Raw genomic sequence first — 23,634 nt, 5'->3', positions numbered from 1 at the left:
CATTCTATTAAATTCACTCTGGAACTTGAAAGAGAAAAACAACTTCCGTTTTTCGTCATCATCATCATCATCAAATTCCTGCCATGTACCCTCAAGGGGTGTACAGGATATGACAGTACTACATGAAAAAACTACATCATTACTAACTTCCTATCTACAATTTTCCTCCAAATCAGTCTGTTACTTGTCAAGACTCCTACATTATCAGATCTTACATTTCTATCGTCTAAGGCACTTTGTACCGTATCAATCCACCTATATCTTGGTCTTCCTCTGGGTCGTTTTCCTGCCAACCTGGCAGACAACACTTGTTTTGCTAATCTTTCCTCTCCCATTCTATTTAAGTGACCATACCATCTGAGATTAGCTCTGCTAACGCATTCCTGGATGCTGACAATGTCAAGTTCTTTCCTAATATCCTCATTTTTAATATGATATTGCCATTGATGCCATCTGTTCACGCCTCTAATCTTTCTCAGGACTCTCATATCTGCGGTCTCTAGTCTTTGGTCAAGTGTTTTACTTCTGACCCAGCTCTCAGATCCATAAGTTAAAATTGGTTTGAACACAGTCTTGTATACAGCTAATTTAGTGTTCCGACTAATTTCTTTCTTATTCCATATGAATTTATTGAATTGACTTCCCGCGATACCAGCTTTGCTGATTCTGTTGTCTATTGCTATATTTAGTTTACCATCTTCAGTAAAAATTGTGCCTAAGTAGCTGAAATGTTTTACTTGTTCCACAGGTTCTCCATTCACAACACAGTTGACATTTTCAATGATTCTGCCTATTTTCATTGTCTTTGTCTTTTTATTGCTGACCTTCATACCATATCTATTACAACAGCTATTCAATTTAGTCAGAGAATCTTGCAGACTTGTAGAAGATTTATTTAGAAGTATAACATCATCCGCATAAAGCAAAGAGCTGACATTAACATCTCCAATTTTGATATCAGGTTTAATACCACTTTCCTTCATAATGTGATCCATATAGATAATGAATAACAGAGGGGATAATGTACATCCTTGTCTCACACCAGATTTAACATTAAACCATCTTCCTGTACTTCCTTCAATTCTAACTGCTGACTCACAACTCAAATAAAGACTAAGTATTGCTTGATATAATGCCCCATTGACACCATATAACTGCAGCGTATTGAATAGCTTCTCTCTTGGCACCTTGTCATATGCCTTTTCCAAATCGACAAAACTTAAATACAGATCTTTGTTATATTCCCATGCTTTCTCGACTATTTGTCGTAAAGTGAAGATCTGATCCTGACAGCCTCTATTTGGCCTGAATCCAGCTTGTTCTTCACCAAGCTTTTCTTCCACAATTCTTCTCAACCGTTTCTCAAGTATACTTGCATAGATCTTACCAGGAACACTCAGTAGGGAAATACCTCTGTAATTCTCACATTCAGTTTTATTTCCCTTTTTATATATGGGTACTACGAGAGCTCTACTCCAATCATCGGGAATTCATCCCTCTGTCCAGGCTTTCTGAACTATGCAGTGCAGCCACTGTAAGACTCTTATACCACCATACTTCAGCATTTCTGGTCGAATATCATCTACTCCTGCTGCCTTTCCACATTTCAAGCCTTTGATGGCTTTTTCTACTTCAAGTATGGATATGTATTCCTGACTGCATGCCTGGTCAGTGTTTTTTATCACTGTGCTGTCATCACTGCTTGTTTCATTTAGCAGTTTTTCAAAGTAATTCTTCCATACTAAAAACTTCCGTTTTTAGACATCTTAATCAAAAAACAAACTGATGGCAGTTTAAATCTATCGGTCTACAGAAAACCGACCAATACAGGTCGCTACCTATATTTTAACTCCTCTCACCACATATCACATAAACTCAGCATTATACACATGTTAAAGAAAAGAGCTATTTGCATCTCAACGGACAACAAGACCTTTCAAGATGAGTTAAAATTTATTTCCAACAATCTGTACTTGAACGGCTATCCAAGAAGACTAGTCAATAAAATCCTTTTCTCTGAACCACCACAAAGAGAACAAGAAGAGATTCAATATATAAAAACGATTGGAATTCCGTATGTAAGTGGCATCTCCAACAAGCTCGCCAATCTCCTCAAACAACACAAAATAAGAGTAGCATTTCAACCTATAGATACTATTCGTTAACTACTAAGATCTCCAAAAGACAACCATCCTTTCTACAAATATGCTGGAGTCTATAATATTCCATGCTCATGTGGCTCTAATTACATCGGACAGACTTCGAGAAGCCTCGAAATCAGGCAAAAGGAGCACATTGGCTATGTCAAAAACAACAGACAGGACATTTCTGGGCTATCGTCTCATTTCTCCACAACTAACCATGTAATCGAGTGGGACAAAAGCTGTTCCCCCTACTTAGAGGAAGATTACCATTCAAGAATGTTCAAAGAAGCAGCCACAGTCGCCCGTTCTACTGTGAACCTTAACAGAAATCAAGGCCTAATACTGCCAGAGATATGGAAAACCCTAATCAGAGCCTTAAAAACGGAAGAAATGAACTTTAATACAAACTACAGAAGGTTCCTCAGCAACAGCTAGCTGATCTTGTACACGCGATACGTGTTTCACTCACGTCCGATACTATTTCATTTGTAATTATTCTAGTCAGTTTTGCAGTTACGCATAATTGTGAGAGTGTTTAAACCTATATGTAAGTGCCCTGAAGAAGCCAACAGATAAGTGTGGCGAAACAAGTTGGTCCAGTTAATTAATAAATTATTGATCAACACTTGATCGGTTAACCAAATATTATTATTTACTTATTGTTTTCTTTTTCAGTAGTGAAATATATCCTAGATGGTGTTGGATGGTAAGACATGCTAAGAACATTTTCAACTTATCCAAGCTAAAAATTTTTCAATGCAGCTCAGTCATATTGTATGAGCGAAGCAGAATTTTCCATGAAAAGATTGGTGTATGTATGTGTGGGGGGAGGGGGGGGGGTTGACCTATAGTCTGCCTTCAAGTCTGCATGTAATTTTTCCTGTCAATTAAAATAATCAGAGTGCATGATAAAAGCGAACAAGACTGATTGTAAAGCCCTAAGTTCAGAGGTTTCTTTTAGGGATACATTTATGAACAAGGAAACAATGACCATAATGTCAGTATGAATTATGCCTGACAAACAGATTTAAAGTGCACACAATTTTTAACATGAGAGGTAGTATAGCTAGAAATGAGAGAGCTCTTGCACTAAGTGCCAGTTTATAACTAAAGGAACCAATACTGCCAATAATTATGGATTAAATGCTGTTCTATTGTTTTTTTTTTTTTTTTTTTTTTTTTGGCAGTTTATAAATGGGGGGGTGGGGGGGAAGAGCCCATAGGATTTTTTTTATGTTGTTTTCACACACAAAAGATTATATGCAAACCTATAGTACATTTTGTATCATGGATGGGCTAAGGATTTTTTGTTTCTATTTTTATCAATTTCATATTTTTTTTGTATTTTTAATTAATTTTTTTACACAGTCTGGAAACCGTGCTCTACAGACCAAACGTGGAACATTTTCAAGTCATTTTAAGCCTCCAATAAGTGGAGCAGTGGTTTCACACCAGGCAATGAAATTCATCGTCCATCTGGTTTGCCGAGTGGTTAGCATACTCACTCTCCAACCAACAGGCTGCAAGTTCAAATCCCACTGTGGGCAAGGATGATTGTGGTTGTCTTTAGGTAGTGCTTATCAGACATACTCCTTAAAGACTGACATTATGGTAAATTTTGATGTAGTATCCCTATTCACAAATGCAGCCAGAATTAATTCATACTCCTCCTCCCCTGCTATATCAGTCTTATTCACTATTACCATGCACTCTGATTATTTTGCTTGACAAATAAAAATCTGCAAAGAGATTGAAGGAAAGTTATAGGTGAATCACTCTCCCATCTTGCAAATGTTCTCACAGGTCAAGAAAAAAAATGGCCCTAAACTCTGTTCAAATGCATAATGACTACACTACACTAACTATGCATTCTCCATGTGGCTTGGATATGTTGAAAATATTTTTAGCACATCTTAACATCAAGCACCCCCCTAGAATCTGTTTCACCGATTAAAAAGAAAATAATTATCAACCCTTGCTTGACATTCTGGTTCACCAGACCATCCAACAGATCCTTATCCATTTCTGATCTAAAGGAAATCCTATGCACATGCAGATACATCCATCCATCATCAATCATATCACCACCCTAAAAGTATGGTGTTATCAAAACCTTAGACTTAATAGAGCTATTACCTTCTACTCTGACAATGCTAGTCTATCCTCTAAAATCAATCACATATGGGACACTTCTTTTTTTTTAACCAACAGCTTTCTCCCCACCCCTTTTACAAAATCAACAGATATGTTTCTGCCCCTTGAACCTAATCTCATCCTAAAAAAAAAAAAACTGAAGCATCCCAGATCTAAAGAATGACAAAAAAAACTACTGCCTTCCCTTAGATCCAAGGCACTCCCCCAGAAAACTTCACTCGTTCTTAAAAGATACAAGATACAGACTTTCTTAATTATAACAAATATTAGCTAGTCAAATATCTACTCACCAAAGATCCTTTCCATAGTATCTACCACATTCCCTACTTTTGCAAACTGACATACTATGAACAGGAATAACAGATAACATTTGAATGAATAAACATAGCAGTTATGCCCATTATCAACACTACAACCATTCTGCAGTGACGTACCACTCAACATAGATCACAGATCCAATTAGGGAAATCGCTCTCTCTATTATACAGAAACAGAGACAAATCTGAGAGATTGTTCCTGGAATCTGACACAGCACTACATTCTCTTATATCAAAATATAAGATGATAATCATTAAACCTTCAACAGAATAAACAAGACCTTATCACAGGCACCCACAGAGGAAACCAGCTAGGACTTCAGGATACCATTTCTATATTGTCTTCATTTGCCTTTCTTCTGGTGTGCCTGTGTGCATCTTTGTGACCAAGGCATTTCTATATTGTCTTCATTTGCCTTTCTTCTGGTGTGCCTGTGTGCATCTTTGTGACCAAGGCAAAATATTGGTCTAATAATTTAATAACACTAAATAAAATTAGCTAAATATCATCCTTAGATGTGTTTTCTCCAGTAACAACAACATAAATGAAGAAAACAATGATACATGTAGTCAAAAACAAAGAATCAGCTCAGTAACTATGCAGAGAGCAAAAGAAGACTTAATAAGAGATCATTCTTATATTCTCATTATTTTTTGACTATTTGTGATAAAGTAAAAAATCTGGTCTTCTTACAATTCTTTGGCCCTCAGCTTGCCTTTCATTAATTCTCCTTTCGCTGATTTTTCGTAGCATTTTTTCAATGATACTTGCATAAATCTTTTGAGGAACACTCAGTAGAGAAATTCTTTGTAATTTTTGCATTTAGTTTGCTCGAAATAACTCTCTTTCTGTCCTTTTTTTTTTTTTTAAAGGGTATAATAAGAGCTTGACTCCAATCGTCTGAGCTTCATTCTTCTAACCAAACCTTCTGAACTTTCATAGTGAATTTTCATAGCTCACATGCGAGACTATTTTTTTTAAAAATCTATTACAACTACCTTTTGGGTTTTCAATGACTGTAATAAACCACATATTGATATATACTATCACTATTCTGTTGGCTGACTAAGCATTTTTTTTTTTTTAAGTAATATCCTAAGAATACTTACCTTCAATTCTTATATTGCACTTATCATTACTGATTCCATTTATGGTATTCCTTATGGAAGACAATGGTACCTTCCTAAGACAGCACTATTCCTATTTAGAATTGCATGCTGGTTTGAACTCATTATCGAGTTTAATGAAATAAATACAGCGCATATAAATAATTAAACAACATGTTTATCTCAGTTACTCAGACATCAAAGATCAGGTTGGTTTTTTAATTCTGCTTTTGATTCTAAAAAAAGTCTTTCAAATTTGCATTTTTTCTGGTGATGCATAGTAGTCTGTTTCCATTTGATTCTGTGCAAGGCATCCAAAGGCATGGTCCACAAGCCCTGACTGACCATACTGGTGACAAATGTATTTTTTGTGTTTTGTAGGTGAATGTTAGTATATCTCCCAGTTTAATCATAATAAGATAAGTTGCAGAAACAAGGAATATTATAAACATCTGGAAGTGATAGAGAAGGTAGATCCTCTACCTCCTCTATCTTATTATGGTCTTATTATCTCCTTATCTTATTATTACCAAACTGTGAGATCTGCTAAACATCCATCTAAAGAACATAAAAATACATCTGTCACCATAAGAATTGTCAATCAGGGCTTGCTAATATATGCCTTGGATACCTTGCACAGAATGAAAAAAAAAAAAAACTATCATGCTTCACCACAAAAAATACAAATTCGAAAGACATTTTTTAGAATCAGCAACGCAATTAAAAATCTGACCTAATCTTAATAAATATGTTTGTATTAAACTTCCCAAGATTTGGGAAACTAATTCTTAGTCTTCCTACACAACACAGCTAAGGCAAGCCAGAGCACACAGGCTTTCAATCTAATCCTTTCCACTTATTGTTTGTGCAAATTTGTGAGCGTTTGCAAATTTAATATTGTTTACCTGATGATGACTAAGATAAAATACAAGAGTGATTAAATGTGTTGTTTAATTATTTATATGTGTGCTGTATTTATTCCATCATCATTCTGTTAAACCTAATAATGAATACTATTCCTCTTGGTATATCACTGCCTTACCTACACACAGCCAAGTAGGACTGAATTACAACAGCATATAAATAATGCCATACTAGAAGAGTACCTGGGCTTGGTAGGTTGTAAACAGTTTTATCATGGGACATGGGATTTTATTCTCCCCATTCTTATGTAACTATTCAACAAAAGTCCTATCCACCAGATACGTGCCAAACGAATTTGTAGAGTGCCATACAGGGATGAATGAATACTAACACCAACAAGGAACTTAATGAACAGATAGATATCTATAAGTCTAGCAAGTAATATGATAGTTGCCCATGTTACAAACAACTGGATAAGTTAGAAATTAGATACATCATCCAGAGTATGCAAGTGTATGATATCTCAGACTGCACAACTGAATTGAATTTCTTCGTATTAAGAAACCGACTCTGTTTGGTAAATCATCAAGCAGTATCCAATGGCACTACTTTCAGTTAATTTAAACTGAGCATTTGGTAGTGTCTTTTTATTTGCCTTTTAATTTTATATCCTCAAAAAACATCAAGTTAGTGACAGCTTCCTCTACATAATTCAGGGAGGCTACATCAGCACTACAACCACTTCCAGATTAACAAGATATTATCAATCGCATAAATATCCAAAAAAGAGGAAAGGATGTCCTCTCAGCACCCCCCCCCCTTTTTTTTTTCGCTCACCTTTCAACTATTCTTTCAGTAAATTAACAATTTATATACTGAAAAAGGAATTCCACTTCTATTCACCATGAAGGAATCCAAAACAACAGCCTATGCAAGATGACATGGTGGACATGGTAATCTTAAAGATAGTGACTCCATCAATAACTTCTTTAAAATCAGAGAAAAATTTCAAATATAAGGCTTAACAGCAAATCCTCATAAAACCCAACTTAAACTATTGTGGAGAATGGAACCAAAGGAACATCCTTCAAGTCAATCCCTAAAGACTCCTTTACCATTCTGAAGGGTGAATGCATGGGGGGAGGGGGGGAAACCCCTTTTTTTCAGCACATACTAAACTTCATCTCAATGAAAAAACAGCAAAAATTGACAAACTCAAAGACTGGAAAGGAAGAAAACTATCACTTTCCTCTAGGACTGCAGTCATCAGAATCGTAATATGTCCACAATACTAGTTTGCAACTAACATCACAAACATCTCCAATGATGAGGAAAACCAGCTGCACAAGAAAGTTTTGAAATTCTTCCAGGACATTTAACACAAGGAAGATGAAACTAAGATCCTTCAGCTTCCAGAGAATCTTGAAGCCTTTGTATCCCAGTCCTAAAACTGCAATATCTAGTTAACATCCCTTCTCTACTTAAATTAAGGGGATATTAAACCCCACATAGTTTTAAAACCAAATAAGAAACTCAAAGATTGGAATCAGAGAGTTTCTTGCCGAATATAGTAAACTATAAAGTATCGGCGACACTAGCGTTAGCCAATGCAAGTGATCCTAGTACGTAGTACAATACTGGGCAACTCGTTGCAAAGGTGGGGGAAGTTCAGATCGCTATTCTTAGGTATTTTCCATAATGTAAAAACACATTTCCTAGGAAATGTATGCTGTTATTACATTATGGAGGGAGGTCACTACCCAGACCGGTTTCAGCCTTTTCTGAGGCTTCATCAGTGAGTAGCTAGACCTAATACCAAAGTGTATAGCGAAAAGAACTTATGTACTCTGCGAACGAGTTTTCCAAACAGGTGCAACCATTAAGTTACTTAAGTATAAAGAGCTAATAAGCTTCATTTCGGCAATGAAAACATTACTTAAATTAAGGGGATATTAAATCCCACATAGTTTTAAAACCGAATAAGAAACTCAAAGATTGGAATCAGAGAGTTTCTTGCCGAATATAGTAAACTATAAAGTATCAGCAACACTAGCGTTAGCCAATGCAAGTAAGCCTCAAAAAAGGCTGAAACCGGTCTGGGTAGTGACCTCCCTCCATAATGTAATAACAGCATACATTTCCTAGGAAATGTGTTTTTACATTATGGAAAATACCTAAGAATAGCGATCTGAACTTCCCCCACCTTTGCAACGAGTTGCCTGGTATTGTACTACGTACTAGGATCACTTGCATTGGCTAACGCTAGTGTCGCCGATACTTTATAGTTTACTATATTCGGCAAGAAACTCTCTGATTCCAATCTTTGAGTTTCTTATTCGGTTTTAAAACTATGTGGGATTTAATATCCCCTTAATTTAAGTAATGTTTTCATTGCCGAAATGAAGCTTATTAGCTCTTTATACTTAAGTAACTTAATGGTTGCACCTGTTTGGAAAACTCGTTTGCAGAGTACATAAGTTCTTTTCGCTATACACTTTGGTATTAGGTCTAGCTACTCACTGATGAAGCCTCAAAAAAGGCTGAAACCGGTCTGGGTAGTGACCTCCCTCCATAATGTAATAACAGCATACATTTCCTAGGAAATGTGTTTTTACATTATGGAAAATACCTAAGAATAGCGATCTGAACTTCCCCCACCGTTGCAACGAGTTGCCCGGTATTGTACTACGTACTAGGATCACTTGCATTGGCTAACGCTAGTGTCGCTGATACTTTATAGTTTACTATATTCGGCAAGAAACTCTCTGATTCCAATCTTTGAGTTTCTTATTCGGTTTTAAAACTATGTGCGATTTAATATCCCCTTAATTTAAGTAATGTTTTCATTGCCGAAATGAAGCTTATTAGCTCTTTATACTTAAGTAAAAAAATCCCTTCTCTAAATTTTTGGGAACAAAAACTACATAGATTCTAACATAAAATTATTCCAGAAAAAATAGTACATTTTTTTTTTTTTTTAAAGATCTTATGCGCCAAACATTCCAGACTTTGGAACATCTTGTTTTGTAAGCTAATCAAACATGAAGATATCTGATGGGAAAATATCTGGAATGGAGGAATACATCAACCTTCCATCCACATCAATATCTGGAGATTCTATAACACACCAGGAAACCATTCTGTGAATTCTGCTACCATCTCAATACAGTCAACCATGCATTGCAGACTTCTCTACTCGCACAAGAACAAACTTTCTTTGCAGTTTCCACTATCTGTAAACAAAAGATAGATAATGAATGCTTATATAAGTGAATTCAAATACCACATCTTTAAAGTTAGAAAAGAAGCATACAAACAACATCCATTATCCAAATATGGTGGAACTGAACACACCACTTCTTTGCAGCTAAAAAAAAATAAAATAAAAATAAATTAAAATTAAAAAGAGAGAGAGAGAGAGAGAGAGAGCAAATCAAAATTCAAGATCAAATGGTATAGTCCACTCATCCTGCACTATGTGAGGAATGAAATCTGCCAACTAGCATCTTTCTGGCCAATTAGCACCAAGCTAGCAAAAAATCTTCATTTCCACTTTAAAGTTGTTTTTTTTTTCTGTCAACATTATTAGGTTTAATGGAATTAATACAGCAGAGAGGAACTAAATAAATAAATAAACAATTCTATCCAATATTTCATCTATCACAGAGACATTGTCAGGGATACAATCTTAAAATTGTAAAAGAGCTCGTGCACACACACACACACCACTCAAAACAATAAATAAAAAAAGTTTTAAAAAAATTTTAGAATTTTTTTCTACCCATTTTTCTACCTATGTTTTCTACCCACTACCGGGTGAAGGCCTCTCCCATTGTGGGAGGTTTTGGGTCTACTGCTCCCACGGTGACCCAGTCCATATTGGGAGAGGACATAATAAGCATCCACGCCTATGTGGGATTCGAACCCACAGCCTGTTGGCTGGGAAGCAGATATGCTAACCACTCGGCCAGCCTGGGTGGCCAGAATGGTTAGCACTCAAAACAATAAGTAGGGGAAAAAAAAAACTAGACTAAAAGCCTAGGTCCTCTATGGGTGCTGTTGGATAGCTTAGCTGTTTGATGGGAAACCTAAGAATTAACGTTTCCCAAATTTTGGGAAGTTTAACACAACCATATGTATTACGATTAGGCTGGTTTAACAAATCCTGTTGCTGATTCTAAGAAAAGTCTTAAGTTCACATTTGTTGCAGTGAAGTATAGTAGTTTTATTCCATTTCATTCTATGCAAGGTATCTGAAATTTTGCATGGTCAGCTAGACCAGCGCTTCCCAAACTGTGGGCCGCGGTCCCCTTGGGGGCCGTGAAATAAATGAAAACAAATTTAAAAGGTTTTAAGACTAAGTGTGCCATGTCAAATGTGTATGTAAGATGCCAAAAATGTAATATTTGCAATTGATTTGTGCGATATTCACTGTGTATGTTTTGTATTGAACATAAATACAATAAATATTATAATAATATATGTCTGTATTACAATTTTTTTTTTCCAATGGGGGGCCGTGAAATATTTTAATTTTTCCAAGGGGGCCTTTATATCCATAAGTTTGGGAAGCACTGAGCTAGACCAAACCAGACTGACCATAATTATGGCAGTGGATGTATTTCTTGTGTTCTTTTTTAGGGAGATCTCCCAGGTCGACCATAATGAGAACAAGGAACATTGTAAACATCTGGAACGGAGAGGGGAGAGAGTGGATTCTTAGGAAAGCCAGCTTCAGATGAGGCTTGAAAGCAGTATAAAGATTATATTTTTTTAGAATACAGGCTTTTTTTTCTGAGGTGCTCTGGATATAGGGAACCGTAACAGAAGGCGGCAAGAAAAATCAGTTTGTCAATTTTTTTAGCATTGTAACCATTGGACAAGAAGGTCTGGCAAATAGAAGAGAGTTCAGCTGAAAGGAAAGGCTAGGTAGAACAGAGGTCAGAGGTTCTGTTGACAAGGGTTTTGATCTAAAAGCTAACAGTTGAAAGGGGAGAGGGGTGATAGGAAAGTTTATGTATGTATCTACCTGAGTGAGTGGATTTTCTGTAAACTAAGAAAGAAAGGGTACCATTGGGAAGACGCGATTAGAGATCTAGAAAGGCAAGCTATTATTACTGTTTTCTTTTTCTATAGTGAACCAGATTCTAGGGTGCTGGCTGTTCAGGTGAAAGAGGAAGGAATCTAATGTGTCTGAGCCACATGGCCAAATACAGGGTTTTCTGCAGGGGTGACTCAGACAAACCAGGAAACACAAACCAACATCAGGAGATTGGCCAGAGAGAACTGTTCACATGGATACCAGTCACCTCTGTGGTCCTAAATGTTCACTTTGAATTTCCAATTGAGGTAGGTGAAAGATTAATAATCAGACAACTAATCTAAAATGATGAAATGAGCTGAGGCCTTTCACTTATTATAGTACTTTCTCTCCTCCTTGATCTGCACTATTACTAATGGACTCATATCTTTTTTTTATTATTTTATATTTACTTTTGGGCTGATAACATGATTCCATTTATATTTTAACAAGATTTTAACCCTTATCTCTATCATTTGGTACTTATCACCAGCCAGCTTAAATCTGCTGACATTTCCTCATTGCTCCCTCAGAGCATTTCCTCGCAGCTCAGTGATTTCTGTTTTTTTCCCCACACACACACACTTTATGACAGTGTGGAGCAGTTGAAGGGCCAGAGATTGGATGCCTCTTGAATGTTTTCAGGTCTTTAGGCTTTTGCCATGACAGCTTTCTTAAAGATGACTGAGTGTTGCATGCTAACTTTCAGTTTTGCTCACTTTCCATGCAGAGGAAGAAAGAACCATTGTCTCTGTTAATTTTCTTCTCTGTACCTGCAGGCCTATCTTTTAAGTGTGAGATTTTCTTCTGTAGGTACTACAGAAGAAAACTTTGCAAGTGATATTACTAGCACAGGATTCAATAGCTTTCATGCCTTTGTTAGTGGTGGGAATATTTAAGCCTCAATGAAGGATTTAGTACATAAAGTTTGTTTGTTTGTTTTTCAGAGAGAGCAAAATTAACATAATATCCCCACAAGAATTAAAACTCATCATCATCAATTTCCTCGTATGTACTCCAAGGGGTGTTCAGGTTACTATGACAGCACTACATAATTAATCTTGCATTATTATTGATCTCCTATCAACAATTTTCCAAAAAAATCAATCTATTACTTAGAGCAGCGCTTCCCAAACTGTGGGCCACAGCCCCCTTAGGGGGCGTTAGTTTTGTTGAGGGGGGCCACGAAATAATGAAAACAAATTTAAAATGTTTTAAGACTAAGTGCGCCATGTCAAATATGTATATAAAATGCTAAAAATGTAATATTTGCATTTGATTTTTGCAATATTCGCTATGTTTTATATTGAATATAAATACAATAAATATTATATGTATGTATTACGATTTTTTTTTTTCCAATGGGGACCGTGAAATATTTTAATTTTTCAGAGGGGGCCTTTACATCCATAAGTTTGGGAAGCACTGACTTAGAGCACTCTATTATTGTCATATCTAACATTTTGTGCTTCAAAGACACTTGAGTGAATCAATCTACCTAGACCTTGGTTTTTCTCTCAGTCTCTTTCCTGACATCTTGGATTCAAACATCTGATCTGTTAACATTTCCTCACCCATTCTATTTAAGTGGCCATACCACCTTAGATTAGCTCTGTTTACACATTTTTGAATGCTAATAATGTCAAGTTTGTTTGTATTCTGAATCCACATATGTTTCTAACATCTGTGCACCTTGTTGTATACCTTTTCCAGATCTACAAAACTTAATTACAGTTTCTTGTCATATTCCCATGATTTCTCAACTATATGTTTTAAAGTGACAATCTGATCCTAACAACCTTTATTTAGCCTGAATCCAGCTTGTTCTTCTCCAAGTTTCTTTTCCACAATCTTGCTCAACCTCTTTTCAAGTATGCTTGCATAAATCTATATGTTTTAAAGTGACAATCTGATCCTAACAACCTTTATTTAGCCTGAATCCAGCTTGTTCTTCTCCAAGTTTCTTTTCCACAATCTTGCTCAACCTCTTTTCAAGTATGCTTGCATAAATCTTACCTGGAACACTTAGCAGAGAAATGCCTCTAATTCTCACATTCAGCTTTATTCTTTTTTTTAAAGATGGGATCTATGAGAACCTTACTCCAATCATCTGGAATTCAACCTTCTGATAAGGGCCTCTGAATTATGCAGTGTAGCCAGTGCAAAATGTTTATACTTTCATATTTGAGCATTTCTGGTTGAATATCATCTACTTCTTTCCTCTTTAATTTCAATTGAAAATTTTCTAGTGTGGTTCTGTCACTGATGGTTTTTTAACAAAGCAATTACTTCATAAAACAAGGTCATCCTTATCTTCAGTTTTTCATGTCACCTTTATCATCTTTCATTACTTTTACATTCTCTTTCCTCAATTTCTAAGCTTACACATTGAATCTAAAGTTTACCTGTAAAAGCTGCTCAACTTTAATTCTTTTTAAAAACTTTCATACATACTGTTCTTTTCAATGTGATATCCATTTTTATCCTGTTTAGTACTAAGTAACGGTCACTTCCAATTTCAAATCCTCTGCACACACACTTGTATTCTGAACCCACATGATGATATCACTATCAACAATGACATAGTCAATCAGGCTTTTCTAATATTCCTCTCTCCATGTGAACTTGTGTACATATTTATGTTGACATATGGTGTAGTAATGACTAGTTCATGTCCTGAGCAGAAGTCCAGTAAATATTTTTATATATATATAATATAATATAAATAATTATATTATATTATATTATATATATATATATATATATAATTATTATTAGCTTAATCCTTTACTCAAAATGTTCCTATATGCCTAGTAGGATTCATTTCCTACTCTGATGTTTAAATCTCAAACAAGACCCACTTTTTCCATTTTATTTATGCTAGATGCCTCCTCTAATCACTCAAAAAATTCCTACACTTCTTCCTTTGAAGAACCTTCTGTGGGACCATACGCACAAATAAATTTCATTGTTCATTTCCCAATTTTGAAGTTTTACCGCCTAACTCTACTTGAAACTGCCTTCCAATCAAGAAGTTTATATTCATGTCTGGAGTTGAATGTTATCGCTAGTCCTTCCTTAAATTAAAACATCAGCAACATCATAGGGTGTACAGGATATGATAGTACTGCATCAAAAACTTGCATCATAACTAACTTCCTATCTACAATTTTCCTTCGAAGCAATCTGTTACCTGTCAAGACTCCAACATTATCAGATCTAATATTTCTGTCTTCTAAGGCACTTTTTACTGTATCAGTCCAATTATCTCTTGGTCTTCCTCTGGGTCTCTTTTTACTGCCAACCTGACAGAGAACACTTGTTTTGCTAATCTTTTCTCTCCCATTCTGTTTAAGTGACCATAAATCTTACTCAGTAGAGAAATACCTCTGTAATTCTCACATTCAGTTTTATTTCCCTTTTTATATATGGATACTATAAGAGCTCTACTCCAATCATCTGGAATTCGTCCCTCTGTCCAGGCCTTCTGAACTATGCAGTGCAGCCACTGCAAGACTTTTATACCTCCTTACTTGAGCATTTATGGTTGAATATCATCTACTCAGTTGCCTTTCTATATTTCAGGCTATTGATAGCTTTTTCTACTTCAAATATGGATATGTATTCCTGACTGCATCCCTGTTGAGTGTTTTTTTTATCACTGTGCTGTCACTGATTGTTTCATTTAGCAATTTTCTGAAGTAATTACTCCATACTTCAAGGATATATTTTTTTCCAGTTTTTATGTCACCTTCATCATCTCTAATTCCCTTTACAGCACTCTTTCTTCCATTTCTGAGCTTTTTCAACAGCCTCCATAATCTTGCCACCTTTCTGATATTTATTTTCTATGTTCTTACCAAAGTCTTGCCATGGCTTTTGTTTAGCTAGTTTTAGGTTTCTTCCATTTGTCTCTGTATTTTGTAAGAGCACATGGTGACTTATTTGCCAGGAACTTTTGATATGCTTTCTTCTTTTTCCTTCACTGCCTCTTTAACTTCCTGTGTCCACCATGGAGTTCTCATTTTTCTATCCTTGAAGACAACCTCACCACATGCCTCTCTGGCTGAATCAATCAGTGTTTTCTTCAAGGCTTGCCACTGAATCTCCAAGGTTTGGCTGCTGTTCTCAAACTCTTTCATTTTTTCTTCAATAATATTTGTGTATTTTAGTCTACAGTTCACATCTGAGAGCTGCTCAGCTTTTATTCTCTTTAAAACTTTCTTACATTTTATTCTTTTCAATATGAAATTCAATTTTATCCTGCTCACGACTAAATGCGATTACTTCCAATTTCAAATCCTCTGTACATTCTAGTGTCCTGCACCAGTGAGGGAACAATAACATATAATCAATGCGACTTTTCTTATTCCTTGCCTCTTCTCTCCATGTGAATTTGTGCACATTTTTATGTTGGAACACTGTGTTAATAATAACCAGTCCATGTCCTAGGCAGAAATCCAACAGGTATTTGCCATTATTATTAGCTTTGCTCTTTTCTCTAAATTTTCCCAAAATATTTTTGTATATCTGACAATCATTTCCTACTCTGCTATTTAGATCCCCAACGAGGACCAACTTTTCCTTTTTGATTGTGTCATCTGATTTCTCTAATGCCTCAAAAAATTCCTCCACTTCCACCTTAGTAGAATGGGGAACTGAATAAGTCTCATTACCCAGTTCCCCATTCTGATATTTGCTCACATCACTCTACTTGATATTGCTTGTCATTCAAGAAGATTATCCTCATATTTAGTGTTGAATACTAAAACTACTCCTTTTCTTTGATTGTTATTGCCTGAATATAACATTTCGTACTTATTGCTTAGAAAGATCTCATCAGTTTTTGTCTTTTTTGTTTCAGTCACCCCTATATCTAATTATGTCGATCTGGTACTTATCCAATTCCTCGGCCAGCTCCAATTCTTTGCCATTCAGGCTTCTTGTGTTGATAGTACTGATCTTGAACTCGGTGATGTTGAGTTAGAATGTACCAGAATTTGTTCCAGTAGCTGACTTTTTGCTGTTCATCCTGGCAAAACAATGGGGGGGGGGGCCTTGTTTAACCAGGTGATGCTCCGGCTGGCATGAAATTCTGTTGTGTTGTACCATCATTTTACATTGTGGTTTAAGCCAATAATAATACAATTTGGTCAGCTAAATCTCAAATTGCCAGCCCACCCTTGTTTGTTCAGTATCTACCTGGATATGACCTAACAGGGTGTACTACAAGAAGGCGAGGACTGGACATTAGGTCAGAAGCCCTGCTTCGTTCTCCATATTTCTTTAAAACAGTGTTTCTCAAAGTGTGGTACGCGTACCCCATGGGGTACGTGAAAGGTCTTCAGGGGGTACGTGGCAATTTTTGGCTATGCATCATTAACGCATGGAATTATTATTAAGAAAAAAAGATTTTAAACATATTATTATTATTATTTGACACCTCCAGGAAGTCCAAGGACTCATCGAGAGAGGGCATCTGCTCTACAACTCTGTCTCCACAATTTAATTACCAACTGACCGCAACTACACCAACGCCATCTACCACCAACCACCACTGCTATTTCTACAGATAATCACAAACATCCATACCCACGGCGGGATTCGAACACACAGCATTTTGGCTGGAGAATGGATATGCTATCCACTTGGCCAACCATGCCGGCGTGGTATTAACAAAAGATCGCAAACCAAAGACAAAGCAAGCCAACAGTTGAGTTGAAATGTTAATTCTCTTCAACCAAATTCCATTTAATCTGAAACACATTTACAACGGAGTGGTGTCAAGCAAAACCATGTTGCACTAGCAACATATGGTTTTGCTTGAGTCTATACAACAGTTTCTGTTGGAGGGAGAGATGTGATTCATTAGTTAGTGTCTTTTTTATCCCAGTTGTCTCTAATATATATTTGTCAATAAATTATATATTATGTATGAATTCATTCGGTTCATTCATGGTTCATTCGGCCTTATCATCATCCATATAGATGATGGAAGAGAGAAGAAGATGTATGAATTCTCCTACTCAAATTGCAAGTTACTATAATCAACGACGACATTCACTTCCTGGCAATAGCAACTCGCTCCCTGCAGTAAACAACATGCCCTCTCCAACAACATCGCTATACTGGAGATGCAAGAAAAACAAGTAGTTTTATTGTATCACTGAATAAGGTATAGAGACATTTGTAGTCTGTATAATGTATTTCTCAGCAAATAGTGCAATTAGAGGCAACTGGGATAAAAACGGCACTAACTGATCAATCATATCTCCCCTCCAACAGAAACTGTTGTATAGACTCAAGCAAAACCATATCTTGCCGATGCAACATATGGTTTTGCTTGACACCACCCCATCGTGAACGTGTTAAACCTTAGAAATATATAGAGAGTGTTTCAGATTATATGGAATTCGGTTGAAGAGAATTAGCATTTCAACTCAACTGTTTTCTTGCCTTTGTCTTTGGTTTGTGATTTTTTGTTAATACCACACCAATTCACATGCACTTCTTCATAGTTGCTCTATCTCTACTGGCCTACCATTGCTGTCTGTTTCATGCTCTGCATTTACTTCTCATTAGTCATTTGTGAAGGATTGTTCATTATGTATCTCAAGTCTTGTAAATTACTGATAATTTTTGCTTGAAATAATAGGAAAGAAGATGAAGCTATTTTGATAGATGACGTTGACGATGCACACAAGGAAACTGTTCTCAATGGCAAAAGTAGTAATAGTGAATAGGAACTTCTTGGTTAAGTCACACCATTTTCAGTTTATTTCTGAAACTTTAGTTTCCGAAAATCCCCGCATATATCTCGCACCACGATTTTATAGCTTTAATTTTGGGAAGAAAGTCCAAATTATATTAGAGTAAATATGGCAATTTTTTTAGCTTTCAAATTCTTAAGTATGGATCATTGGTTAAAGACTTTTATAAAACGCATGAAAGATAGCAATATAGCAAATACAAGTAGCCGTAAGCAACAAGAAAACATTGATATTGTATCTTGTCGAAATGAAATTGATAAGGGTGTGCCGTCTGACATTTCTAGAGAACCAACTAGGAAGAAGAAGATGAAAAATCTTTGTAAGTATGATATGAATTACTTGAAATGTGGATTTTCATGGACGCGAATGAAGAGGAACCTATTCCAAATTGTTCTATTAAAAATAAATCATATTTTTATTTATTTATTTATTATTATTATTTTGATAAGTGGGTACTTGGTAATAATAAAAATTTAAGAAGGGATACGTGGATATCTGAAGTTTGAGAAACACTGCTTTAAGGGATATGTGGAGATCTCCTTTCAGTTATACAGCTTTCACCCTTAATCATCTCCTAAATTAAAACTCTTATGGTTGATATCAGCAATTAAACAGAATGAATCCAATGTCAAACATTAGCAAAACTAGTTTGTAGCAAAAATGACACAAAAAATGTCAAGTGCTGGACAAAGATTTAGATGAGTAATGTTTCAGTAATTTAGAAGACTATAATGCAAAAACTAAACATAGTAAAGGCCTGACAAAGGATGATTTTGAAGGAAACATGTATCCTTCAAAATCATCTCTTCATCAAAATATCTTGTATACTCTTAAGTGGTTTATAGGAAATGACAAGGATGAATATGTAACATGAATTTAAAAATATTATTTATTTTTTATTTATCATTATATTTTTGTAAGCTTTTGCATCATGAGGAGATCCAAATCCATAGTTTTCAGTGGCAAAGAATAAAAATATTTACCAACTCTGCCATAAAAACTACCAAATAACTTGCTATGGCATACATATTTAAACTCCTCACACCCTTCTTCACCACATATTTATACAACTTCCAGGGATGGCCTCTTGTTCTTTCCATCTTAACATCCACTCTTTTTATAATTTCTTTTGTATTAATCTGATAGAATCCCTTAACTTGAAGTTCTCTATTATAGCTCCTCTTTTCCTCCTATCCACCAACCTCTGTAAACTACATTATTAAAATTTAAGTCTCTCAAATGCTCTTCAAAACAACTTATCTTTTGTGGCTTGTAAAACCATCAATACCGTGAGTAAACCAAGGAAAGTTTTAATTTTTTTTTTCTTTCAAACCTGAAGCTTGTTAGTTAGAGAGCAGATACTCTAATTACTTGGAGTCATCTTGAAGTATGAGAAACTGAATGGGAAGTGATCAAGCAGTATTTGAAGCAGATACACTCTAATTACATACTCAAGAAGGAGAATGAATCAGATGGCAACTGAATGGATGAACAGCATCATCATTAATCAAGAACTTAAAAACAAAAAAGAAGAAAAATGTAGTGGAAGAAAATAAGGATCATCAGTAAGCTCGTGAGCACTATCAAGCATATAAAAGCAGGGTGACTTCAGCATAGCAAGGAAACAAAATTTAACTATGAAAGGAAACTTCGAAAGAGTTCTTTCACAATGTGGAAAATAAAAAGAAGAATGATTATGGTAAGAATGGCTTTTTCATGACATTTCAAAAATTCTATCATGTTGTGGAAATGAAATTTAATTTTAGTGTTCAGAAAGGCTTAAAACATAGGATATACTAGGAGGCATAGGGCTAACCACCTTATTCTCAAAGCGGTCGCGGTTTCAAAAATTGTATTGGAAATTGTTTCGAAAATCGTATGACTAATATTAGAATTCAAAAATTTTAATATTAGGCATATTAGAAATACAAAGATAATGGGCCACTAGGCCTAATACGTGAAAGGAGATATAATAATAAGAAAGGCTTAAAAAAAACAATGCATTTGGAATATCAAATTGTTTAAACATAAAATTTTCTTAATATATATATATATATATATATATATATTTACCTCACAAACATTATAATCTTCTGAATCTAAAAGCTGACAGAGACGGGGGAGCAGCTCGGGCCAGTTAGTAAGATCTCCTTTTGATGCAATTGTTGTGATAAGAATACCAATAGTTGCTCTTATAAGTGATGAAGGATCTCCTACACTATTTAAACATTCTGATTTTATAAATTCAGTGACTTCTGGAGGAAACTTCTGAAAATGAGCTTTAACATTATTCTTCAAAATAAGACCACTTAGAGATCTTGTAGGTTCATCTGAAAAAAGTTTACCTAGTCAGAAAAAAATAAAACTATTCTTGGTTTAAAACAAATCTATTTAAAAATTACATAATTACCAGTATCCTTGCATTTTAAGTGGCAAACAATTTTCATATCATGGGTATGAGATCACTTGGAAGCCTTAAGTAGTTTTAAAAAGTACACCAAACAGATTGTTATAAGAGGCTTTGAGGATTATTTAATCCTCAGTCCCCACAATATGCTACAGATTTACCATTCATGAGTTTCTCCAACTGGACATCTCTCAGGAATAAGTGATGAGTGTTACACTCATTTTTAATCCAATATTAAGAATGTGTTAACATTTTGGGAATAAAACAGAATTTTAAATCTTGCCAGTTATGGGTCTATGAAAACTCTTCACTAGAAAATTTCAAGAGACCCAAATATAAAGACTATTTTTGGCTCACCACTAGTTTTTTATTTCATATACACTTTCTAATACTCATCAATCAGGTACCCTCTTACCCACATTCTCACTCTCTCTCTTACAAAGAAGCATTTTGTGCCCTACTGAACCTTTGAGAATTTTTCTTCATGTAATCTGTTTCATTTCGTATAAATAGAATAATGATATACCTTTCTAATACTCATCAATCAGGTACCCTCTTACCCACATTCTCACTCTCTCTTACAAAGAAGCATTTTGTGCCCTACTGAACCTTTGAGAATTTTTCTTTATGTAATCTGTTTCATTTCGTATAAATAGAATAAATAATCAAATGTGTTTAAAGTTAAACATTTCATTCAATTAATCCAAGTCTGATAACATCTGCTTAAGTGTATGTGGCTTGGATAGTATAGCAAAAAAAAATTCATTCATTTCTTGAACGAAGTGCAAGCACTCCACCAAAGTATGACAAATGGTGATACACAATTTGTATTGTATTATTGAGGGCTGGGACATCAGCCTTCTATAAATATAAATGTATAAGATGACTGTGACCTATGAGAAGTCTATCAAGACAACTCTCTCTCTTCTGTTTCTCTGTTAGCCAGACTGCCAGTACTTAATTTCAAGCTGAATCTTTACAATGCATTCGTCAGTGCTTCCTGCCACTGACAACACTGAACACAGTTATTATTTGATCTTATAAATTGTCTACACATATATGGGAATGACAAACAGTATGTAGAAAAATTATCAGCTGATTTGTCAGCTGCAGTTCATTTCCTTCAATTACAATGTGGCTGGGAATCCAGCACAGCTGAATATCAAAATTAAGGATCTTCGATGACAATGAAAATATGCAGAAACATTGAAAATATCAAGTGCATCATGTATGAAGAACCTATAAATCAAGTAAAACATTTCCGCTACCTAGGTGCAATTTTTAGTGAAGACAGTAAATTAAATATGGAACTAGACAACAGAATCAACAAAGCCAGTACGGTAGGAAGTTAACTGAATAAATTTATATGGAATAAGAGAGAAACTAGTCAAAACACTAAATTAGCTGTATACAAGACAGTGTTCAAAGCAATTTTAATGTATGAATCTCAGAGCTGGGTTAGAAATAAACCCCTTGACTAAAGACTAGAGACCACAGATATGAGAGTCTTGAGAAAGATTAGGGACATGAACAGATGGCATCAGTGGCAATAGCATATTAAAAAAGAGGATATTAGGAAAGAACTTGACATTGTTAGCATCCAGGAATGTGTTATCAGAGCTATTCTCATGTAGTATGGTAACTTAAACAGAAGAGGAGAGGAAAGATTAGCAAAGCAAGTGTTCTCTGCCAGGTTGGCAGGAAAAAAAGACCCAGAGATAATTGGACTGATACAGTAAAAAGTCTCTTAGAAGACATAAATATAAAATCTGATAATGTTGGAGTCTTGACATATAACAGATTGATTTGGAGGAAAATTGTTGATAGGAAGTTAGTAATGATGTAAGTTTTTCATGTAGTACTACCATAATATCCTTATCCTGTACACCCCATGAGGGTACATGCCAGCAATATGATGATGAGGAGGACCTCTAATTTGTATAACAGTTGTAGAACTTACAAAGCATTATATTGTAGATTTTATATTACCTTCTAATCACAGGAGATGAGAAGGTAGTATAAAACTCAATAAGTCTTTATAAATCATACTTTTGGTAGCAGTTTTCTTTTATATGCACAAGCTGAACTGCATGCAACTTTGATAGTATAATTACTGCAATGAACTGGGATCTGATTGGATATGATAAAACCTGGAAATACAGCAGCACAACCAAAGGACAACTCATATTTTGAACAGTCAGTATAGATTGGAAGGAAATCAGAGCATTCTGCTCTGTGTGTATTAAATAATTGCCTGAAGACAGATGGAGTGAGAGACTGGCTCAGTTGGCACAGTGAGATATTACACAATGGAGTGCAAACCTACCATGGAGGAATTCTCTTATGTTTGGTGCAGGAAATGTCAACATTCATGCCGATAGCTTGCATAAACTCTTTAACATGCATACCAAAGGTGTGTATAGCAGTTTGATGTGTGTGACATTGAGCCTCTCGACACAGAGAACAGATACTAGTCCATGTAAGATGATCTGGAAGAGACCATTTTTAAAACATGGTTAAGAGTCAACTGTTTCCATCTTAGTGATAGATCCAGTTCACTTGCCTCAACATAAAGACTGAGTATAAGACGTGTGAAAGGCACCAGTAGCTGTCCATATAACCTGATGATGGATGGAATTCAACCACTGCAGGCTAAACTTGAGACCAATAATCCAGTTTTGAATGTATAAGTACATAATAAAGACAGAGCAATGAAGATCGATCTGCACCACATTCAGAGGACAGAGTTCAAAAGAAATTGTATGCTCTCTTACACTTTTCTCTTAGTTGA

The 23,634-nt window shown here is 35.4% G+C and overlaps 1 protein-coding gene across 3 annotated transcripts in view; it reads right to left on the bottom strand.

Moving 5' to 3' along the window:
- The window catches only part of Tnpo (transportin 1), a 491,580-nt gene that overhangs the window by 413,427 nt on the left and 54,519 nt on the right, over nucleotides 1-23,634 (bottom strand). For all 3 annotated transcript variants that reach the window (XM_090390863.1, XM_090390862.1, XM_090390864.1), the window contains one exon: nucleotides 20,510-20,766. In XM_090390863.1, the coding sequence (XP_090246989.1) occupies nucleotides 20,510-20,766 (257 nt within the window). The remainder of the gene's footprint in view (nucleotides 1-20,509; nucleotides 20,767-23,634) is intronic.

Source organism: Typopeltis vanoorti, chromosome 3, assembly GCF_054136105.1.
Source record: "Typopeltis vanoorti isolate ZY-2024b chromosome 3, IOZ_Tvanoo_1.0, whole genome shotgun sequence".
Lineage (NCBI taxonomy): Eukaryota > Metazoa > Arthropoda > Arachnida > Uropygi > Thelyphonidae > Typopeltis > Typopeltis vanoorti.
The sequence above is the reverse complement of the archived record's forward strand: the minus strand, read 5'-3'. Positions and strand labels throughout refer to the sequence as shown.